Raw genomic sequence first — 21,790 nt, forward strand, 5'->3', positions numbered from 1 at the left:
CCTAATGGGACGTGATGTACTAACACCGCTCAACGTTGCGACCAAGGGGGCCACCAGGACACAAGTCATCGCAATGTTTGAATGCATGATTTATGTCCTTTTTAAGCTGTGGCGTGTAGTACTACCACTGCGCTTTGAAAGTGATACGCACACCTTTACTAATCACACGACACGAAATCCCGCAAACGAACGCTACGCGTATCGGTAGCAAAAAGAACGGACGTCCTAATGCGTCCTAAATATCTCGATTATGGGAACACAGTTCCCGCTCCCCTTTGACCTCTTTTACGACCGCCAAGGGACGGCACACTATCAATTAGGGGAAAAGCGCCCGTGCAGTGGAAGGTCAGGCACTGTGCTCGCCTTTGGGGTTTTTTCTCTATAAACCAAAGCCCCTTGCAAAACAAAGTCAATGAAAATCGTATCTCCTCGCCTACCATGGGCAATCTTGACCTGCTGGCACAGGAAATGGCACAGGAGTTCGTCCCGTTTCGGTAGGACGACACGCGCCAGAGGAAATTGGGTCAGTCGTAGTCATCGTTCTAACCATAAAGACGCATCGCGGCGAAAAGGATCCCATATATCCTTCCAGCAACTAATTGAAACCTCCAGTCTACCGGACACACGCCGGACAGCAGAATCGGAGCACTAATCCGATCACACATGGGGTACACGGTGGTGGTGGTGGTGGTGATTTTGTTTGTCCTTTTTGGTACGCCACACCGTGCGGGAAATCCTGGTGATTGACGTCAGCGAGCGATTCATTCACACCCGAGAGAACCCGTGAACACGCACAGCGCAGGAAGGATATTGGTTGGTAAGTAAATAGCTGGCAAGGTAAATAATAAACACCCGACCTAAAAACCCAACCTGACAATAGGTGAGAATGGGTTCGTCCCCACGTGGCGTGATTCCCTAGTGGCGTTCTTAGCTAATCGATGCCGTTTGATACACCGATTACTATCCACTCTTTCCGGCGAAAGTGTGGGTTGGTCAGAGTAAACAAGTGTCCTGTGACTAGGCAAGAAACAAAATGTTGATATCATCGTATACGAGATAGAGTCACCATACTATCAGACTAAGGCTAAATTAAAGCTTCGTTGAGGTAGTTTTTGAGGATATAACCTTAAGAAGTTTGACGTCAAAATGGTTACAATAAGACGAAGGTCGTATTGTATTCTACGCAATTCTTTATATGTCCCTTATGGACATACACTTATAAAAAAGTTCTTTGTATTTTGAAACTACTTAGTTACCAATCCTTGAATGCTCCAATGCAGCACATTTTCATCATCCTGAAATCTACCAGAATTGATTTTCCTTCCAATAGGTGTCTTTAAGCCATCACCGGGGAAAAGTCCCGTTGAAACACCTGCCAGCACTTCCCACGCATCGTGCCAATGACCTAGCTTTGGAGAACCAACCCACTAGCACACAAGTCAGACGGCCAGCCAGCTCAGCACCGGATTTGGAATCACTTCCCCTTCCGGTGTAACGTCATGCCATGGGCGAAAACGATGATAAAGCCCTCTCTTTTCCCACCATCACGACCTCCAACAAACAAGCGCGGAAAGGGTGTTCTTCTATCTGACATTTTAATCATTTTCCTTTCGTTGCATTCATTCGTCACACCCACCTGGTGAAAAACGTGCCAATCCTTCTTGGTATTCTTATCGTCTTTATCGTCCAAAATCACGGGCGGCTCCGGAATCTTCACAGTTTTCCCTACCCCAAAACAAATAACAAGCGTCCGTGTCTCCCCCGGGGGTGCTTTTGTTGGCCACTTCCTGACCTTTCCGTTTACATTTCCGCGTGTTTTTATGCGTTGATAGGACGCATTTACCTCCCCTTTCCCTTACGCCTTTACCTTTAGTTCTGATTTGTTTGAAGAAGCAACGCCACAAACTAAACTACCACATCAAACCGTGGTATATCCGGATCTGTTTCGCATGCCATCTATTCCCGTTTTGTATTGTGTCCTCACAACACAGCACAATGAGCGACCAGGACGCGGTTTGGTCGGTAGAAAGTGTTACGACACCCGGACCTGGGCAGGCAGTGAGTGTGGGGTGGTACTGCCTTCGTTTGCCGTAAAGGCAGTAAATTAAATTTAATGATAAATGCCTACACAAAAACACCAAAATCCCGATTTCTCCGACTTTTTGTGTTTTCTTTCTGCCACACCTAGAGCTAACCACCGAATAGCACACTTACATGTTGCGAGAATGAGCGGCAGAACCAACCGTTGAACAACAAGGCACAGGAAGTAGTTCGCCATTCTGGACGAGTTGGAAGATTCCGGTTGCGGTATATCCGAGAGGGAAGGTGTGTCGCAAGGTGTTTACCCCTTCTATCAACTGTACGCACTCATTCAGCTGGCTTCTGAAAGTAAGGAGATAGAAATAGAATTAGAAACAGTTTTATTGGAATAAAGCATATGCATTTCCGTATTTTTTTAATATTAAAGGCTTATTAAGTAATTAAAAGCTTAAGGATTAGAAGGATTAGACAAGATATCTCAACAACAAATGATATTCATCGCAATAACAAAGTATATCCTACCCTAACTTCCAAATGGCCAACCAACTACCTCACCATAGGCCTAAGCAACTGTCCAAAGGACGGACAACTTCCTTCAACATCGTCCAGAAGGCAAAGGTCATTGTTCGGAGTGTTCAGGTGAAAGTGAAATCACGCCATCCTGATAGCGCGTCGGGCGCCCGGCTCCACCTTTAGCTTTGAGGTCTAACAACACACGCACACACACACACTAGCCGTTCGTTTCGTGTGCTATTTTTTGCTACTATTTTAATCACTTCACGCAGAAGCCCTCAGGCTGTTGTGCGGAGAAGAGCCAGGAAATTCCGTTCCGTTTTCAATTAAAGTATGAATATTTATAACAATTACCGGGCACGATAGATGCCTACCCTGAAAGCTGGCTACACCAGATCCAATTAAATTGCTTGTTACACTATCCTTGCGAAGATAGCAAAAAAGGTGTTGGAAAGTCGTGTGCTACTGTTGAATATCTTACAAACATGAAGATGAAAAGTGAAAAGCTCCAACTTCGAAGCACATTAATTAGCAATATTGCACGGGCAGATTAAGATTACTGTGACGTATCGTGACGTAAGCTTCAACTGCTAAAACTCCCATTTCCCATGCTTCTCATGGCTATTTCACTAAGCTCACGGGGAGGCTATCAGCTAGAACAGAACGATCTCCCATATCAATGCCACCCAGCACCCCGGCTGGTCGGAACACATCACGCAAACATGACACGTTGTTGGTGGTGATGCTACCTCAATACCTGCTTTGACGGATGACGGATTAACCCTGACAGAGACAGAGGAACACAGACACACTGGACAGGGTTGTCGTCGTTCCATGCACGCGACCGGCATATGGATGATGAACTATCGGCATGCATGCATATCATTAGCGTAATTAGGAGCGAAATGAGAACCACTAGCCCCGACAAGACCACGACGGAAAAGTGCCTCCCTACCAATCGCTAATTTCCGCCCAAGTTTGTACCTGGGGTTTTTTGCTTCTTCTGCTTCCTCAGATCCAATCTCCGAGGTATCTTTTAATGCACAGCTAGGTTAATTAGCTAACCCCTAACCAGCTTTCGCGACGAGTCGTTGCGATCTACCACCCATCTCCATCCGCTAACAGTGGTGGACATTATCGGCTTCACCACCAATGCCAACAGCACACTGTATCTCGTGTTTCGCAAGTGAAGTTATCATGCAAGCTGAAGTTCTACATAACCCCTAAACAGAAACTATACACACGCAACACGATCACCTTTATCCTTTGCGTGTTCTCAGCGTGATTCCATATCGCATCAGGCGAATTAAAAAAGGATTGGTCAGTGTTGCGAGGAGCTGGGGTTGGTCATCCCTGTAAAATTCCCCAAAAATCTCCCAAAAATGCCATTTGCGTGATGATTTCGCCAACATAACCCTGTTTACATTTGTCGCATGGTTGCGAAATGTTGTGTACAAAACGATCATGAACAAGCGCGCCCGAAACCGTTCTATTAGCAAATTGCAAACGATTGCAAAATCGGGGTTTGAAAGAAAAAAACGTGCACAATGTGAACCTCAAATTGATAGCTCAAACAGGCGGTGTGAGATGAGCTGATGGACGATGGAAGAACATGTTCGGTTGTAGTGTTATTATTTACATTATTATTATTATTTTTACTATTGGACAGTAAAAACGCCCACCCGCGGGACATTTTCGCTGCATTTTACACATCAGGAAGCAGATGGATTCGGAAATAGAAACGGCAAACAGCACAGCACGGGGTATCACAGCGCTGTGCTGAAGCAATGTGCAGGCCCCAAGAGAGCTAATCTATGACATCATGGTCAAACAACTCATCTTTTAGCGATGTAAAAACATGGGAAGGAACTATAAAAAAATGATGACGATCATGTGTGCGAACCGATCGCTCTAAAATAAGGGATCGGCAATCTTTTCCAGAAAATGGTACAATTGAAGAAATTGAAGTCACTTTACTGATATTTTCCGGAGTTGAGAACTACCTTATGAGGAAGATCGTTACTGGAACAATAACATATATTTTTATTTTTATTCACAAAGACAAACAGCTATTATAGCTATTTTAAGTGTTTTGCATCAGTACAGATTAACTCAACGAGAGGAATACCTGTGTCCTTGAGAACATTAGACACAAAACTCTCGGTCTTCACAACTTTCAAGTGCCGCCCACCACACTGAAAATAGTTTCATACACTCTTATTGTTGGTCTAAATCCTCACAAACTATTCTTTCAAATTGTAGCTACTTCATCCCTTCAAATTATGGAAAACTGATCAATCGAACTCATTGTGTGAACTTCAACTTTGAACACAATTTCGACAGTTTTCAATATTTACAATTTAACATTTACTTTTGAATTTGGGTCAATAGAATTTGGATCGAATGACTCACCTACAACAGTAATAAACTCGTATGAATTTATATACAGCATTGTTGATCTTGGCCTCAACTGTGACCTTGTAAGTAATTACAGGTGTATGTTTTAGATAAGAATTAAGAAACGAGTTATACACGCCGCATTCACATTGAAGGCTTTGCTAACAATCAATAGTAAATAGACAATTATAATCATAATACTGTGTCAATAAGCTTCTTCACCTCATCGAATGTTGTAAATTTGCTAGTTACATCGAATAAAGTACAATAAAGATGTTTTGTTGAATTGTTAACTGATTGTATTATCGGACCAGATCTTGCCCCAAACCCTTACTTAAGAAGAAGACATGTAATTCCAGAGACATTTCAAGGAAATATGTTTACAAATGTATTATCAAATTAAATATACAATATTACAAATGTGTTCACTAAACCTGTAAAGCCCTCACTTTTTATTCACACCACACCCAGTTTTACCCACTTTTTCCTTTCCCGTTCCAGCGCCACGAACCTCCTTACAATGGCTAAAAACGACACACTCGTGCAAATATTACAAACTAAACCCGCGGCCTGTGGTATATACAAAAAACGCGACCACAGTCAAAGAACACTCGCTAATCAGCTGGATGACATCATCATTGCCGGCAAACAGGGACGGCAGCAACACCGCAAAGCCAGCATAAATCTGCGCCCGTTGAACAACCTGGAAAGCGAAAAAAACAATTCACGTAACCAATGAAAAATGAATTCCTACGCAGGTTTATGCAAATCGATCGCGTTCTGGACACTCGAGACACACGCTCGAACGCACACAGAGCAACATTTATTTCAAATATTTTGGCAATGTGAAGAAAGTCCAACGCTGTGTCTCTGGGCTCTGGGGAATCAAGAGAGGATTGGAGTTGAATGCCATTTCACAGCTTGGCTGTTACAGTCACGGCTCGAAAGGTTATCGCGCTGACGCGTGGACGGGTTGGTGTACTGGCCACGCCGGACATTGGGGAAGGGTATTGAGTCACAGACTCTGCAAGCAAACGATTCATGAAGAAAGAAACCTTCCTTTTCCCCCACAACTACAGTTCGTCCTAGACGAAGAATCAAAGCATCATGTAATCTTTGTGCCAATGTGTGTTACAATATGCAACTCCAACAGTTCAACCCAAATGGTCCCACATACTCCAGCAAAATCAATACTATCGATTCACTGTACAAAGTAAGAGAGGGCAACACGTTAGAAACGTCCCTGTTTGTCGGGGGAATGGTTTTAAATATGATTTATAAATGCAGTGCAATCGCAGAGACATGACATGATTTCGCGTAGTCGCGCCAGTTGCCGGTTTTTGTCCCGCAGAGCGGTTGGAATGAATTATAAATTCGAAAGCGAAGCGGACACACGCCGGCCGCTGTTGCTGCTGCTGCTTTTACTGTCGGACGTGTCATTCTGTTTGACTTTCTTCGCCTTTAAGGTCCCATTTCACTGATAAGCACTGCAGTGCTGCTGTGAGAACTTTGGTACTCGGTGTAGACTGCTGCGAAGCGCCAAGATGCACTTAAGACGTTCGCGCGGGTAGATTACCTCGATCTAGCCGTTCCAGTAGTATCCCGATGAGTGTATAATAAATCATACAACATCACGTACAAATAACCTCATTCATTGGAGAACTTCAATTACACCGTCCCTCGTGTCAGCAAATGCTTTAACCATTGCGTCGAAGTGTACCGTGAATTGATTATCTTGATATATTCACAACGAACGCGCAAGGGAATAACGTAACCTTCAGACAGGGTTGGTTTGTGTCCTTGCTCCCAAAAACTAAAACAAAATCTCTTCACTAAAACTAAGAGTATAAAAACGAATGAAATTGAAACGATTGCACATTCATAGCCTTCTTCCGAACCTTCGTTTCACACCCAATAAAAGTTGGTCTTTCTTTTTTGGCAAACAACCGGCAACTTCTCCGATTATCGATTGAAACACCTTCACCACTTCTTCTGCCGTCCTGCCTGCAGTCGTCTGGTGACTCTAAAACAACAACAAAAAACTGGATGGAAAGCAAAACAACAAAAAAAACCCTTAAAATTTCTGACCCACCCTAAGACCTGGAAGGAGGCGAAGAAGACAACCTTCACATGGAACAAGGCCCCTCACCATGGCGCTCAGGCACATGAATTCGATACCCACTGCACCTTAACCAGAGGTAGGTGGGTTAGTTAAAGCAACAACCAAAAAACGGAACTCCAATGGAAGACGACGTACGTTTTTTTTACTTCCAATGACACACACACATTCGCACAGTTGCATGTATGATGACGATCGTGTTCTGTGTCGCGAGACAATCCACCAAAGGGCTGCAATGTCATCCGGTTTGTGCATCGCATGGCAATGGGTAGGAGAGGGTGCAATCCTCCCCGTCCTCATCTACGGTTTTTGTATCAGCTGAGCAAGGCTAATGCGCGCAGGGTGGTGATACTCGGTGTCTCGGTCACCGGCAGTGTGCCACACCGCCAGTGAAGAAACCTTAAAACACACATCCATCGAAAGGTACCGCCGCGCCGCCGCCGCTCACGACCGTATGGAACACGAAAATGAACATTTAAAGAGAAAATTGCCAGTGGTTAAAAGAGCGCAGAAAAAAAATGGGCTGTACACTCAATACGTCGTTTACACGGTTTTATGATGTAATTAATTTTAATTTGTTTAACGTTTTATTGCGTACAAGCTTGTGACCACAAGATGCAATTTTATAGCCTTTTAGTTTCATTTCGTTATAACGATAAGATTTGTCTATGGTTCATAGTTTGTAATCAATGTAAAGAAAACAACGTTTTCCGTCGTCAGCTTTTCTAACCAAAATGATAAAAAGTTATTTCTTCTCAGTGCATTACAAATAAACTACAGGTGTCCCCTGAGATACGACTATATTTGGATCCGAAAAAAATCCCCAAAGCAAGGCATAAGTCGAAAAAGTCGTAAGTCGAATATTTGTCAATATACACTTTTAACCGAAGTTGAAAAATCAAAATCAATGATATCGTGTTTATTATTTAAAACAATGTTCGACGAAGTATTAATTTTACTCCAAAAGTCGTTTACGCCATGTACATATTGAAGATCAGGTAATTGGGAAATCTTTGTAAATTATTATGTAACGGTTATCAGCAAAAAGATAATAGAAAAATACATTAATTTCTGCTCAATGACAACTTTTACATGTCAAAATCAAAATCGTTGTATCGGCGAATCGTCGTAACCCGAGGGGGTCGTAACTCGAGGGACGCCTGTATATTTTAAAAGATTGTTACTAGCTTTTCCTTGATTTCGATTTGCAATACAGTTAAATAAACTTAATTGAAATTTGCCATGAATTTGCTACAATCGTGGTGTATATTGTACGTTTTTTGTAATTTGGTAAGCTAACTAAAACAATTACGGTATTTATTAAGCTTAATTATGCAAAAAATAAAGCAGAAGACTGTGAAATGCTATATTCAAATTAGATATTAAATCATCAATATTAACTAAATATTTCGTTGTGCAAAAAAAGAGGAAATAAACGAGTGTTAAACTTAAAACGTAAATAAAAATTAGGAAAACATGATATCAATAGGAAACTTTTTTTTACCAAAATATCTTGAAAGTGTAAATAAAAGGTAATACACAACGTATCAATAGTCACATAACACATGAAAAATCAGTTAATCAATATGTAGCTAATAAAATTACTGTCCTTAAAAAGGAAATTCTGAAGTCTGCGGTTTGTTTTTCACCATAAAATTAAAAAAATCTTCATTTTCACGCAATTTAATAAGACTTTGACTAGATACCGTCTTTTATTTATATTGTCGTTTCTTTCAGATTATTAAATGCTTTAATCTTCCATTTAATGCTATTTAATTCTCTTGTTCTGGTATAAAATTTGAATTTCCTTCCCAAGATTTAACGTATCATTTGAATCTAGCATTGCATCGCCTCCTTCAATTAAGCCTGAACAAGCAAATTATGATTTCAAAAAACCTTAACTTCCTGTCCAAAGGCAATTGCAATGAAAGGGAAAGTTCAAAAATGTCAAAAATCACTCATCAAAGAATTTATGACACGTTTCACCATATTACAACACACACACAAACCCACCTTTCCGTGTTTAAAAGACCACTGGTGACATCGGCAAGTGACAGTTAACACCGGTTTCACTTTAGCTCATCACAAGTTACTACCAGCCAGCCCGCTTGCCGTTTGGTTGGGTGTAAATATTATTCCCAATGGGACCGGCGAATGTTGCGCGATGAACCACGTGCCACGCGGGTTGTAGAGTAACCCGGCCGCCTGTGGATGAGGTCAGCTATACTGTTGCTTTACGCGTTTAAAAATAGTTTTACCCCAACGAAACGCACAGGAGACGCCACAGCACAAAAAAAACATGTTGCAACATGGCAGCATTCGAAGGGGGGAGGGATCATGCTACTACTAATAATTGGCCACTGGGCGCCCGCCTCTTGTACTGACAGTTCAAAACTGTCTGTTAGTGTTAGATGAGTGAATATCTAACCATGCGAGGGGTGTGTGAAGCTTTCAAGAGATTTAGTTGCAGCAATTGAAAATCTATTTATGAATGAATGCATGAGTAGACCAGACACGTCAGTAGTAGTAGTTTTGTGGAGATGATTTATGAGCAGTAAAAAATGCTTTCATTATGTTCAATTGCACAATTTACTGCTTTATGATAGTAAAAATACAATACAGCAGAAATAAATCATTTATGTAGTTGGGAATTGGACGTGCTAATCGTTTGCGTGACCAATTGACATATAATTCTTAAATGAACATTATCCAATTGTTGATCTGCTTCCGAAAATTTTATGATCAAACCTATCAAAGGTTTATGAATTATGATGCCTTCCTATGTAGAATTATGAAGACATTAATGAGTCATTAATTTCCCTTATCCATCCAAATTTCGATCGAAACCCCAACACTTCAAAGAATACCCCTGAACGAAGGCATTAAATCATTCAAAAAAAGACGCTCTTCCACCGAAAGACAACAATCGATCGTAAACACATTAAAAGGTTGATTTTTCGTGCAAATACAAAAACGCATCATCTTTCGTGCGCTGCCACCCAGGGGGGGGAGGCAACGAAATAATTTATAAACACCGGCCAGATATTTGAAAAGAACTCCCTCGTACCTCAAACGAACTCATCATCAAACCCCGATTGCCGGTCACTGGGCGCGTGTTAGTAACGCATTTATAATCCATCCGGATCCTCGGAGAGGCAAATATGGCCCACAGCATGTGTGCAGGTGGTGGTGGTGTCTTCACCCATCTCCCACCACATGAAAAGAAGCTATAAATTTGCGTTCAAACTAATGGTGAAAATATCTTGCGAGGCAAATGCTCGACACAAACTTCACATAAACATAAACGGGTGCGCGCGCTCGCTCGTCTTTTGAGCTTGGTTTGATGGAAATCATTTGCCACCCGCCACCCGGGGACCGTGTGTTTCATCTTTGGCTCTGTTTCGGTGGCGAAAACACAATTATGAAGTAAACCTCATACCTTTACTGTGATGGTCATGTGATGATGATGATGCACTGGAACGGTGTTGAGGTATGTGTCCCGAAGCTTCAACGCTACTAACTGCTTCCGCTAGCTGATGGATCCATCCGGGAAGCAGCTGGACGACCGACGACTGCACCGGAACTGCGTGCGGTTTGTGTTATGGCGATCGTTTCACTTTCCCACAGACAAAAATTCGCAACTCTTTTCAAACAATTCTATCACGTAATTCTCTTCACGCTGCTTTTTCCACCGCTTTGGTACAAACACAGGCTTCACGAAAAATTCATCTCAAAAAACACTTTTACTTTGTTTGAACGATACTGCTCCGGGGTGGAAAAAACACAACATTTGGCATACTGAGGTTGCTGCTTGGTTGGCATCCAAGGGCTACTACTACGCCCACATACAATCACACTAACTGGCTGGTACACGTTGGAAAAATCTTCCGTTTCTAAGGCAACTATGTTTTCTCTTCTTTTTTGATAATTCTTTTTTTTTTGCTAATTTTCACTCAAACTAACTCTTGCACGAGCTGCTTACTGCAATAAAATAACAAAAAAAAAAACACACACACACACACAAACTTCAAAAAATGATCATTGTGCGGAGGAAAAACTGAACCGATAGAAATTTGATTTTTTTTTTCCACTACAATCACACACTTTTCTGATATTTTCGGGTCAAATTTTCACTTCCTTCACCACGCTTCACTTATCGCTAGTGGCGCCGTAACTGCTGCAATGCACTCACACCCACACCCACTGCTGCACTCACCACTCTTACCCGGGTGCTCTTCTTTAAAGAGTTTTTCTTTGCACTTTTTTTTTACTTTTTTTGTTACGCGTTTGTATCGCTTTTCCCAACTTTCATCACGTTTGGCGTGCGCGCAATGTTTCCGCCGCCAGCCCTGTCTGTGGTGCATCCGTTAAAGAGGGCGGCGTATCGGCTTGTGCGTACACTAACAACGTAGCAAACGGAGAAGTAGACGAAGCACTGCTCTGCAGTGGTAAACTGAAAGAAAAAGAAAGATAAACAAATGGGTTATTTTTTCAGAATTTGTGCAAGGTACATAAATTACTAAAGGTCGGTCCGTCCAGTGTACTTTGACAAATTTTCATTTGACAGCTAGGGAGTCCATAGTTACTTAGCAACTCATACAAAGTCCTTAACAAGCCTAACTCCCTATCTGCCAATCTCCATAGAAATCTCAATCCATCATGGCTACCAAAATCTGAGCTAAGGACCCCCCTTCTAGTGTATCTAGGTAGTCTATCTAGGCACCTTGAATTTGTACAAAAAATTGAGCAACCAACAAATGTTGTTTATGGCAGTGTTTTTGCCCCCTATAACATTAATTAGAAGTAATTATAAACAGCGATAATGAGGAAACTGATGTTCAATTGACCTGACTACAAGAACCTAATGCTTCAAAATCAATAAAAGAACATTATGTTAGATATCCCCCCAAAAAATGGGCTATTAATGATCGGAACTTCACTCAAAACACAAAACATAATATTATCTTTAAACGAACTCCATTGTTCCTGTACTGAAAGCTATCTTTGTTTAGTTCACCCGCCAGTACTCAGTAGTCTCTCGGTTGACGTCATCGAGCCCGTAGAACAACGAAAAGCGTTTATGATGCTGAGGGACAGGGTAGACGAGAACACGATCGTGCCAAGCGAAACGAAACTTACAAAAACGTGCCAGACACTGGTATGCCCCGCGCTCCGATAGAGTGTGTGTTTATCTTTATGGAAAGAACTCCACACGTGAATACATTACGCTTGCACATTATTATGTGATGTGCGCCATTCATATCAAGCAAAACGTTGTGTGTTAAAGCACGCATGAAATATTACAAAGAAATAGGTAACAAATCAGTATCATTGCAGTGGCACCAGAGGCCCACATCACCCTTCAGAAACCGGTACCATAACATTCAATTATGACAGCGAAAGACCCTCTCCTACAGTAGCAATCTCACACGCAAACGATGTTTGTCCAATTGACCTTGCCCTTGTTGCTGTTGGATTTGTTGTGGACGGGGTTGCGAACCTTCAACTGCTTCAACTAGACCCAAACCCAACTCCGCGGCAAGTTGTCTGGAGAAGCTACCTTGCCAAGCTATCTCTTGCATTCTCCGCCTGGGAGTGATCCAAGTGCAACCGGTTGTCTAGTTTTGGGCAGTTTTTTGATCGCCCCAAAACAAACCCTCAAGGAAGACCTCTTGCGGGAAAGGGTAAGATTTGCGGTCAAGTACGGCCACTTTCGGTGGTGACTGATTTGGGTAGAAGATAGTAAATACCCCTAATCCAAACGCATGGGGAGGTGTTTCTGAGCCTTGGATTTGCTTTATCATCACTATCATTGATAGTCCTCACAGTTTTTGGTTCCGTGTTTGATAACGTTTGGATGGACTGGCAAAGACAAAGTCCAACGTACCTCAAACCCACTAATACTTCTTGGAATTGGAAGCATCTTCCATTTTCTACGAATTTCAAGACGTTTTAAGCTTCAAGCTACAACTATTCACCTCGGCAAACTTCCCTGAACTTGATACAAAAATTCCAAAGCCGACCCCTTCACTCCAAACAAACGTTGCTCGACTAAATGCGGCTTTACTCGACGCTCAAGATGGCATAAATATTTCACTTGCCCTTCTAACGCAACGAGAACGCAGCAGCAACAAACAACAGCGAACAGTTCGACGGGGTGTATTCTAACGGAACGACCTTCATGGTATCAAGGTTTTGATTCACCCACCGATTCCCCCTCCGGAGCAGCGATCTTGATCGTCGGCACGCCGTTGCTTTACTTGGTGTGTATCTCCCGACACACGCGTTGTTCGCCAACAACCGATAGGAGAAGTATTAGCGATGTAAAACAATTGCGTCATTTTGACTGTTTAAGTACAATAAGACAACAAGCGTTGATAAAACTGTTGAAACCAACGTCCAACGTTCGAAATCTATCTAGTCGCACGCACAAATGAATCCTTTTCCGAGAAAGATTAATTTTGATAACAGATTCGCTTATGGGGGTGCTGTGTGGTAACCATTTACAAAGCACGCAGTCGATAAGCCAACGCAGTCGTAAAGCAGCTTTATTTCTACTAATAATAATCGCACAATAATATGGCGACGAAAACGGTTTCAACACGGTAGTGCTGGTACACCAGCACACGGGTGCATTTGAAACCGGCGTTTGTTTACTAAATTCGAAACTAATCCAAACAACAACCGTTGTTCTGTGCGCGAAGAAACCGATCCCTTCGCTCTTATACGTTGCGATCTTTTGAATATTTCGAAATAAAAGCAAAAAGAGGGGTTAGGGGGGATAAATAATCCCCTTCCGCGACCAAATGGTTGCAGCATTAGTAGGCCATTACCCTTTTTTTCGAAATTCTAAATCCCTTGCTTCTAATAACTCCGAAGTATTTATCACAGTGTGCTGCGAAGTGTGCTACCCTACCATCACACTTGCGCAAAGCTGCTGTTGTCATTGCTTCTTGGCGGAGTTATTGGCTGTACAATCATTCATGACGATCCTCAGCCAACACTTGAGAATGTGCAGGGCAGCGAGCAGTGTGTCTTGATGATAGCAGAACACTTTCGCTGATGAGTGACATTGAATGAAAGGGTGCGTAGCAGCACATACCTTCTAGATAATGCAATCAAGGGGGGGAATATTTGTAGAAATGTAGGTCACAACAACGGCTCTGGCACTTCTCTGAGGTGGCAATTCCAAGGGTGTATTTAAAAAAAATTCGGGTCACATTGACTGGGAGCTATGAAATAAAACCCCGCCAGAGACATGACTCATGGAGGATGGCCCAGTGGTGTAACAGGTATAGGCACCGGACAATGTTCAGTTCGAACTTTGTTCAATTCCCGTTACCTGATGGATGAAAATATTTTCTCTTTAAGTGATCTCTGCCTTCTCCAAGCCTTTTCCAAGATGGAGTAGAATATGTAAGGCTACCCATCAAGAAGAAGAATATAATGATATATCTGATTATAAAGATTATTAATAACTTTGAACAGCTTTTTATGCTCAATAACACTGCTAGATAATACCAAAAACGGGCATTGTTGTAAAAGTGACCGCATTTTTGTTGTAAATAAAACGTTATCATGTGAGAGGGAGTGAGAGACCCATTCCTTTGTAAATTATGCTTTACAATCTTTAATAAACTTCATTCAAAGATTTTATTCGCTGACGATGGCGCATGTTGTTTAATCGAGTGATTTGATCGAGTGACTCTACCATAGAATCAGTCCAAGCATTTGATTCTAACCAGATCACGTGTAGAATCCAGGTCTCTGAATCCAAGACATCTGTGGATCTTCTTATTACGTTGACCGCTTACTATATGATAAAGCCAAGTCATATTCAATGGTTCGTTCACTGGATAATGTGGTGAGATATCCCAAAAAAGGAAAATTATAACATTCCTCTTAATTCCTTTAGGATACGTTTAAAATCACTACATAATCCATCAAGGGCTAAAAGCAAATTCAAACTAAATGCACTTAATGGCTGGTATTATTGAATCCGTTCGTAGCGGGAACGTACGGCGCTCGCATGAAATTCTAGGGATGGCAACACATTTCTTGAGCCCGGTCCTACAACGCCGCGGTGAATAACTGTAGCAACCATCTAGTACGTTAGGAAAATTAGTGTCAGGACGTACGCCACCGCTACGAACGGATTCAATAATACCAGCCAATAACACAATTGCTGCAAACACCATACAAACAGATTAGTCACACTCGCAACACTTTCGTTCTGGTCCAGATATGCACACTCAAATCCAGTCATAATATCAGCCGGTATAAGCCACAGCCACACATACACACACAGTGCCTGGTGGTGTCACGGCAAAACAATTCTAAAAATGCACCCAACCCGAGAAAATAATCCACTGTGCAAGGGAGGGTGTGCACATTTGTGCGCGGCAGAAATGCAACATAAAACGATCACGAACGCAGCTGTGTGTGTGTGCGTGTGGAGGGTCACCTGTGTGCATTAAACGGACATCTAGCTGGCTGGGCTGTATTGAGTCATACCTATGCGCGCGTGTGAGCGGATTTTATAATCATAAAAATTTGTCACGTCGGATGAAAATAACCTGCCCCAGGAGTCCAGGTTTGGATGAAGCGCTCTACTACGCCGTACTACTAAGAATGATTCACACGTTCGTTATTCTGTTCGATTGCTACCATTGTTGCATGTTGTAGCTCACAATGAAACCCGTCCCACCGTAACACTTACCTGTCAAATTGAAATCGGTCTACTCCGTGGCACTGCTCTACCTACAGTGCTCCACCGTCCACCGTGTTGATCAAACGATCGATCGATGCCATTTACCGTCGAACAGTGCTTCACTACCGCCGGGGACACTATTCCACGTGCCAACATCGGCAAACCGCAACAGCGCTCGCTAACCGGCGTGAAAACATCCAAATAAAACAACACAACGGTGCACACTTCGATCCGGTGAAAAACGGCGGCGCGACACCCCAAAACTCAAGGTAACACAGGGCGCGCTTCACTACTATCGCTCGCCTACTAAGATGGTAACACGCGCGCACGCACACACAAACAAACAAACACTTCTAGTAATACAATCTTGCTCCAGAAGGAACAGGCCCACACCAGCACCCTCGGCCACCAACGAAATCAAAAGGACACTGACATTTGCACGGTCGGCCGCCGGTACCCGGTGGGGCTTCTTCCCTTGCAGAGAGCGGTGCGGAACAAAACAGAAACCATAAATACACACACAGACTTACGCCGCCGTCGTCGTCGTAATCCGGTGCAGAACACTGGTTTTGTTCCACTCACACACGAACACAGACACACTTTTTGCACCGATCAGTTGTGCCAGGCGGTTTTAGCCGCTTTCCTTCACTGAACGGGCGCGGGCGGACGGGTGTCGATCGACGTTCCGCCCCGGCACAGTTGCATCCTCCCCTTTACACAGCGAATGGCGGCGTACGATCGACCACACCACAAACAGTGCGTACACACGCACACACACGCACGTACGCCGGGCACGCACAAGAGCAGCTGACGATCACGACCGTACCGGACGGAAGTTGGCAACACACAATGGCCACGGAGATGCCGCGAGTCGCGAACAGCACCCCTCCGTTTCGGTTGCGGCGAGAGCCGAACGGTTTGCTGAGAGCGAGAGCGTGTCTCGTAGCACTATGGAAGAAAATGGAGGATTTTTTAAAAAGAAAATTAATTATAAAAATAGTTTACTAATTACAATTTCGAAAAAAAATAATATGGACAATTGCTTACCAACGTATTTTTTATCATTTAAAGTTGTTGACCTTTGACCCCAAACGTCTTCCAGCTTTGCAATATTCTTGTAATTGATCTCCTTTGGTTTAGTAATGGGAAAATTATGTTTTTGTCGGAATCGATTCCGGCTAGCTCCGAAGTTTTCTAGAATCGATTCCGGATAATAGGTCTGCAATCGGCTCCGGAATCGGTACCGGAATCGAGCCCTGATTCAGCTCCGAAGTTGAGTCCGAAATCGGCTCCGGAATTGGTTCCGAAATCGGAATCGGTTCTGGAATCGGAATTGACTCCGTAAGTAGAATCGGCTTTGAAACGGAGTCGATTTCACCATCTCCATAGAAGTAGGCGTTTGGGTCCTTTGCATTGATAGCCGCAAAGAATCAAAATTTACATGTAAACAATCCATTCTCATGAATATTACCGGACTGATTTCGCTTCTGAAACTTCTTACAGGGTTTTCCAGGTGTTCTCATAGTTGTGGGACACTTCCTTGACTCTTTGTTATCGGAAGTGTAGTGTTCGTATGATGAAAATTGGACTCTACGGCACCCTTTTTGGACAGGCTCGTTGGAAATTCCTATTGGATTTGTCCAACAAGGATGCTATAGAGTCGAATACCCATTACATTAAGTTCATCTCACGTAAGAAGGAGTCAATAAAGTGTCCCACAGCTATGAGAACTCCTGGAAAACCCTGTATTTCAAATCAAGAACTGATTTTTCATTCGGAGCAAATTCCATTTCTAGAGTCAATCCTGATTCCGTTATTGGTTCAAATTGCGATTTTCAGGTCATTCCCAATTCTGATCGCGGAGCCGATTCTGAACGCGGAATCGGCTTCGGAGTCAACTCCTGAATCGGCTCTGAAATCGACTCCGGAAACGACTCTGTAATCGGAATCGGCTCCTGAATTGATTCCGAACACGGAATCGATTCCGAGCTCCCACCACTACTGTGCTTGCCATAGAAACTAGCTTTAACAACTGCTCATCTTAATTGACTTCACTGTTGAATTGTAGCCTAAAATTGTATTTAAACAATTAAATTAAATTTGTTTTTATATCAAGACTGTCCCACAGTGCTTCAGTTCAGCTCTCTCTGGTGCAGTTTCACCGGCAAATATGCTCACCAAATTGACTCGTTGAAACGATTGATTGCTCTCCAGCAACCACTCTCCCATCGTCTTCGCGTGTTGCACACTGAGCTTGCTGCATGTTTGAAAGAGGTTGAATTTTATGTTTTACTTTCAAACCTAACGTTTATTCCCACTGCTCTAATGTCCTCAGGCCGCATGAATTCATCTAATCTCACTCTCAGAAATAAAAAAAAATGAAATGTGTACTTATGTTACGTTTGCAACACCCAAAAACAATGCGCAATTTGTTATCATTTCACAGATTTCCAAACACTAACTCCTATCCTAATCCGAGCATCGACCTCGCGGCGTAGGCGAGAACGTTCTAGGGAACCTCCGCCACATTGTTTCCAACCGGTCAAGCCTATTAAACCGCCCTTAATCCTGACGACTTTTCCAATAAAAACGTATCAGTGTTTACCTTCCCACTTAGACAAGGATCATATTTCCCAGAAATGGATTGCAAAATTATCATTCAGTGCTTAAGCAAAACTGGACGCTCGCCCACCATTTTAGGCCCTTTTAACTAATCATGTGCGTAAAAAATCTAACACCCACGAGGAGGTCTTATCAAAAAGAGTCTTTACTTTTATGGAACACTAACCACGATAAGATATTATCACGCACGGTCCCGCACACAGTTGCGTGCGTGAGCAAACTATTAGCTACAACAAGTTGCGAAACATTTGTTTATATTTTATTTTTATAGAAAATGCTAAATGTAAAGCACACTGTGAGAATCAAGGAATGCAATGAAAAATAAACCATCAATTGGAACATGCTTCAAGGGGCGCGCCCGCCTCACATCATCTCCTCGTGTTGATCCCAATCGTCGAACAACGGAAGCATATCGACGTGTATCAAATCTGCTATCTAAAGTAGAGGGGACAAAATCATTTTAACCAATGCTTCCACATACCAGCCTCCGGCGATTACTCACAATCAAATGGTCCTCATCCTGCCTGATACCGTACGGTTGCAGCACCACGCTCAACTGTTCCAGCCACTGGCGGATGCTTTTCACCTGCGCGTCCGTTGCGCACAGCAGTGCCGCAAAGCTTGCGTGCTCTTCCTGCAGCTCCTGCGGTCGTTTGCCGGCGTGCCGCATTATCACCATGTTCTGGTAAAGGCTAAGCAGCTTCAGCAGCTGGTAGATGGCCTGCAGGCTGGCACACTGCCGCTGAAGCCACGGTGCGTCGAGTGTATCGAGCAATTGAAGCGCCTCATTCACCCCACACACCCGGTACGTGGCGATCGGTTTGTTGGGGTGTGTTATCGCATCGAACCCGGCAAAAATCAGTGCCAGGGCCGTGTAGTAAAGCTGCGGGGAGTTTGCAAGGGCAAGCTTTTTGATCGCGTGCAGCAGATTAACACCTTCCAGTGGGATGTCTTCCTTTAAGCTTTTAGCGACCGTGTGTATCTGCAAAGATTGATTGATTGATTGATTAAAGCGCAGTCTTAACCATCGCAGGTGTGAGGCTCACCATAAATGTAGAATGACGGAAGCAGGCAAGATCGAGCCCCGCGACAGCCCCGCTCAACTTCCGCACCAGGGAGGACACCTTCGTCGGCACTCCCTTGAGCAGGTGCAATGCGACCGTCGCTCTCACCAGCCAAGTATACTGTTCCAACGTTCCAAAGCAGGGTAACTGGTTATTAAACCGCCCTTAATCCTGACGACTTTTCCAATAAAAACGTATCAGTGTTTACCTTCCCACTTAGACAAGGATCATATTTCCCAGAAATGGATTGCAAAATTATCATTCAGTGCTTAAGCAAAACTGGACGCTCGCCCACCATTTTAGGCCCTTTTAACTAATCATGTGCGTAAAAAATCTAACACCCACGAGGAGGTCTTATCAAAAAGAGTCTTTACTTTTATGGAACACTAACCACGATAAGATATTATCACGCACGGTCCCGCACACAGTTGCGTGCGTGAGCAAACTATTAGCTACAACAAGTTGCGAAACATTTGTTTATATTTTATTTTTATAGAAAATGCTAAATGTAAAGCACACTGTGAGAATCAAGGAATGCAATGAAAAATAAACCATCAATTGGAACATGCTTCAAGGGGCGCGCCCGCCTCACATCATCTCCTCGTGTTGATCCCAATCGTCGAACAACGGAAGCATATCGACGTGTATCAAATCTGCTATCTAAAGTAGAGGGGACAAAATCATTTTAACCAATGCTTCCACATACCAGCCTCCGGCGATTACTCACAATCAAATGGTCCTCATCCTGCCTGATACCGTACGGTTGCAGCACCACGCTCAACTGTTCCAGCCACTGGCGGATGCTTTTCACCTGCGCGTCCGTTGCGCACAGCAGTGCCGCAAAGCTTGCGTGCTCTTCCTGCAGCTCCTGCGGTCGTTTGCCGGCGTGCCGCATTATCACCATGTTCTGGTAAAGGCTAAGCAGCTTCAGCAGCTGGTAGATGGCCTGCAGGCTGGCACACTGCCGCTGAAGCCACGGTGCGTCGAGTGTATCGAGCAATTGAAGCGCCTCATTCACCCCACACACCCGGTACGTGGCGATCGGTTTGTTGGGGTGTGTTATCGCATCGAACCCGGCAAAAATCAGTGCCAGGGCCGTGTAGTAAAGCTGCGGGGAGTTTGCAAGGGCAAGCTTTTTGATCGCGTGCAGCAGATTAACACCTTCCAGTGGGATGTCTTCCTTTAAGCTTTTAGCGACCGTGTGTATCTGCAAAGATTGATTGATTGATTGATTAAAGCGCAGTCTTAACCATCGCAGGTGTGAGGCTCACCATAAATGTAGAATGACGGAAGCAGGCAAGATCGAGCCCCGCGACAGCCCCGCTCAACTTCCGCACCAGGGAGGACACCTTCGTCGGCACTCCCTTGAGCAGGTGCAATGCGACCGTCGCTCTCACCAGCCAAGTATACTGTTCCAACGTTCCAAAGCAGGGTAACTGTTCGATAAGAATCTTCACAATGTCCTCCGTGCTTGTGATGCTGTCGTGCTCTGTTGATGTCTGCTTGTGAAGCTTCGCCACCGGTGAATCGATCAACTTTTGTACGTTTTCCGGTGCTCCCGGAAGACTGCAAACGATTGCAAACTGGCCGAACCCGATGCCATCCGGATTGCACCGGATCGAGCGGTCGGGTTTAGCGATTTGCGACGCAAACTCTTGCCACTGTTCTAATTCCGCCATCGGAAATTGCGGGCTTTGGTGGTTTGGCGTCCGCGTAATGAGAGCAAATGACAGTCGGAGTTGTTTGTAAACAAACCGGCTCGCGAGCTCCGATGATGACAGTGCAGGCCAAAAAAGTGCGACAGATGAAACGCACGAGTGAATGTTATGTTTTGATTCGAATCGATCAGCTGATTTATTTAACCGTTGTCTCAATGACCAAATTTACACCTTCATCTCTACGACCTGCATACCCGGGTATCTCATGCATTCTGTATGGAAAATTATTATTTTTCAAACTAAAACTTCAATAACTTATGTTGAATAAAAAATTAAAATTTCAATTTAACATTTGGACAAAGATATGGGCATTAGTCTTATGTACTTTAGTAAGGAAATGAGATTTTTTTGAATCTCGTTTACTATTTTTAAATTTTTCTTTTAAGTTTGACAACTCGCTTTTTAAATAACTTTTTTTTCTGCTGTTCTATGTAAAATACATTGAAAGCACCTTTTTATTTCTCAGGCGATTTTTAATTTATAATTCATGTTTTTATTGTTTTATATTGTTTTGTAGTCAACATTAAAAAATATATATATGCTTGGTAATCACAATTTCATTAATATAGTATAACTCAAAGAATACTAATTTTGCCACACTTTTCTC

At 43.3% G+C, this 21,790-nt stretch overlaps 3 protein-coding genes across 6 annotated transcripts in view; all 3 read right to left on the bottom strand.

Annotated features, from left to right (window-relative positions):
* The window catches only part of LOC120958175 (piezo-type mechanosensitive ion channel component), a 38,716-nt gene extending 22,068 nt beyond the window's left edge, over nt 1-16,648 (bottom strand). For 2 of the 4 annotated variants that reach the window (XM_040380783.2, XM_049608711.1), the window contains exons 1-3: nt 16,310-16,648; nt 10,509-11,050; nt 2,215-2,382 (exon numbers count right to left, since the gene is read on the bottom strand). In XM_040380783.2, coding sequence (XP_040236717.2) covers nt 2,215-2,278 — 64 coding nt within the window. In that variant the 5' untranslated portion in view covers nt 2,279-2,382; nt 10,509-11,050; nt 16,310-16,648. The remainder of the gene's footprint in view (nt 1-2,214; nt 2,383-10,508; nt 11,051-16,309) is intronic. The other 2 variants (XM_049608713.1, XM_049608712.1) reach the window with 1 other exon arrangement.
* A 1,309-nt stretch (nt 16,649-17,957) lies between these two features.
* On the bottom strand, nt 17,958-19,727 carry LOC125906396 (uncharacterized). Its single transcript, XM_049608209.1, has 4 exons — nt 19,674-19,727; nt 19,448-19,612; nt 18,904-19,383; nt 17,958-18,836 (listed from the first exon to the last, which is right to left on the bottom strand). Exons 1-4 carry the CDS (start codon nt 19,725-19,727, stop codon nt 18,765-18,767), a joined length of 771 nt encoding a protein of 256 aa, XP_049464166.1. The 3' UTR covers nt 17,958-18,764.
* On the bottom strand, nt 19,609-21,775 carry LOC120955984 (uncharacterized). The gene is made up of 3 exons (XM_040377291.2): nt 20,737-21,775; nt 20,193-20,672; nt 19,609-20,125 (listed from the first exon to the last, which is right to left on the bottom strand). Exons 1-3 carry the CDS (start codon nt 21,142-21,144, stop codon nt 20,054-20,056), a joined length of 960 nt encoding a protein of 319 aa, XP_040233225.2. The 5' UTR covers nt 21,145-21,775; the 3' UTR covers nt 19,609-20,053.
* Between the last annotated feature and the right edge of the window lie 15 nt (nt 21,776-21,790).

This window comes from Anopheles coluzzii, chromosome 3, assembly GCF_943734685.1.
Source record: "Anopheles coluzzii chromosome 3, AcolN3, whole genome shotgun sequence".
In the NCBI taxonomy this organism is placed as follows: Eukaryota; Metazoa; Arthropoda; class Insecta; order Diptera; family Culicidae; genus Anopheles; species Anopheles coluzzii.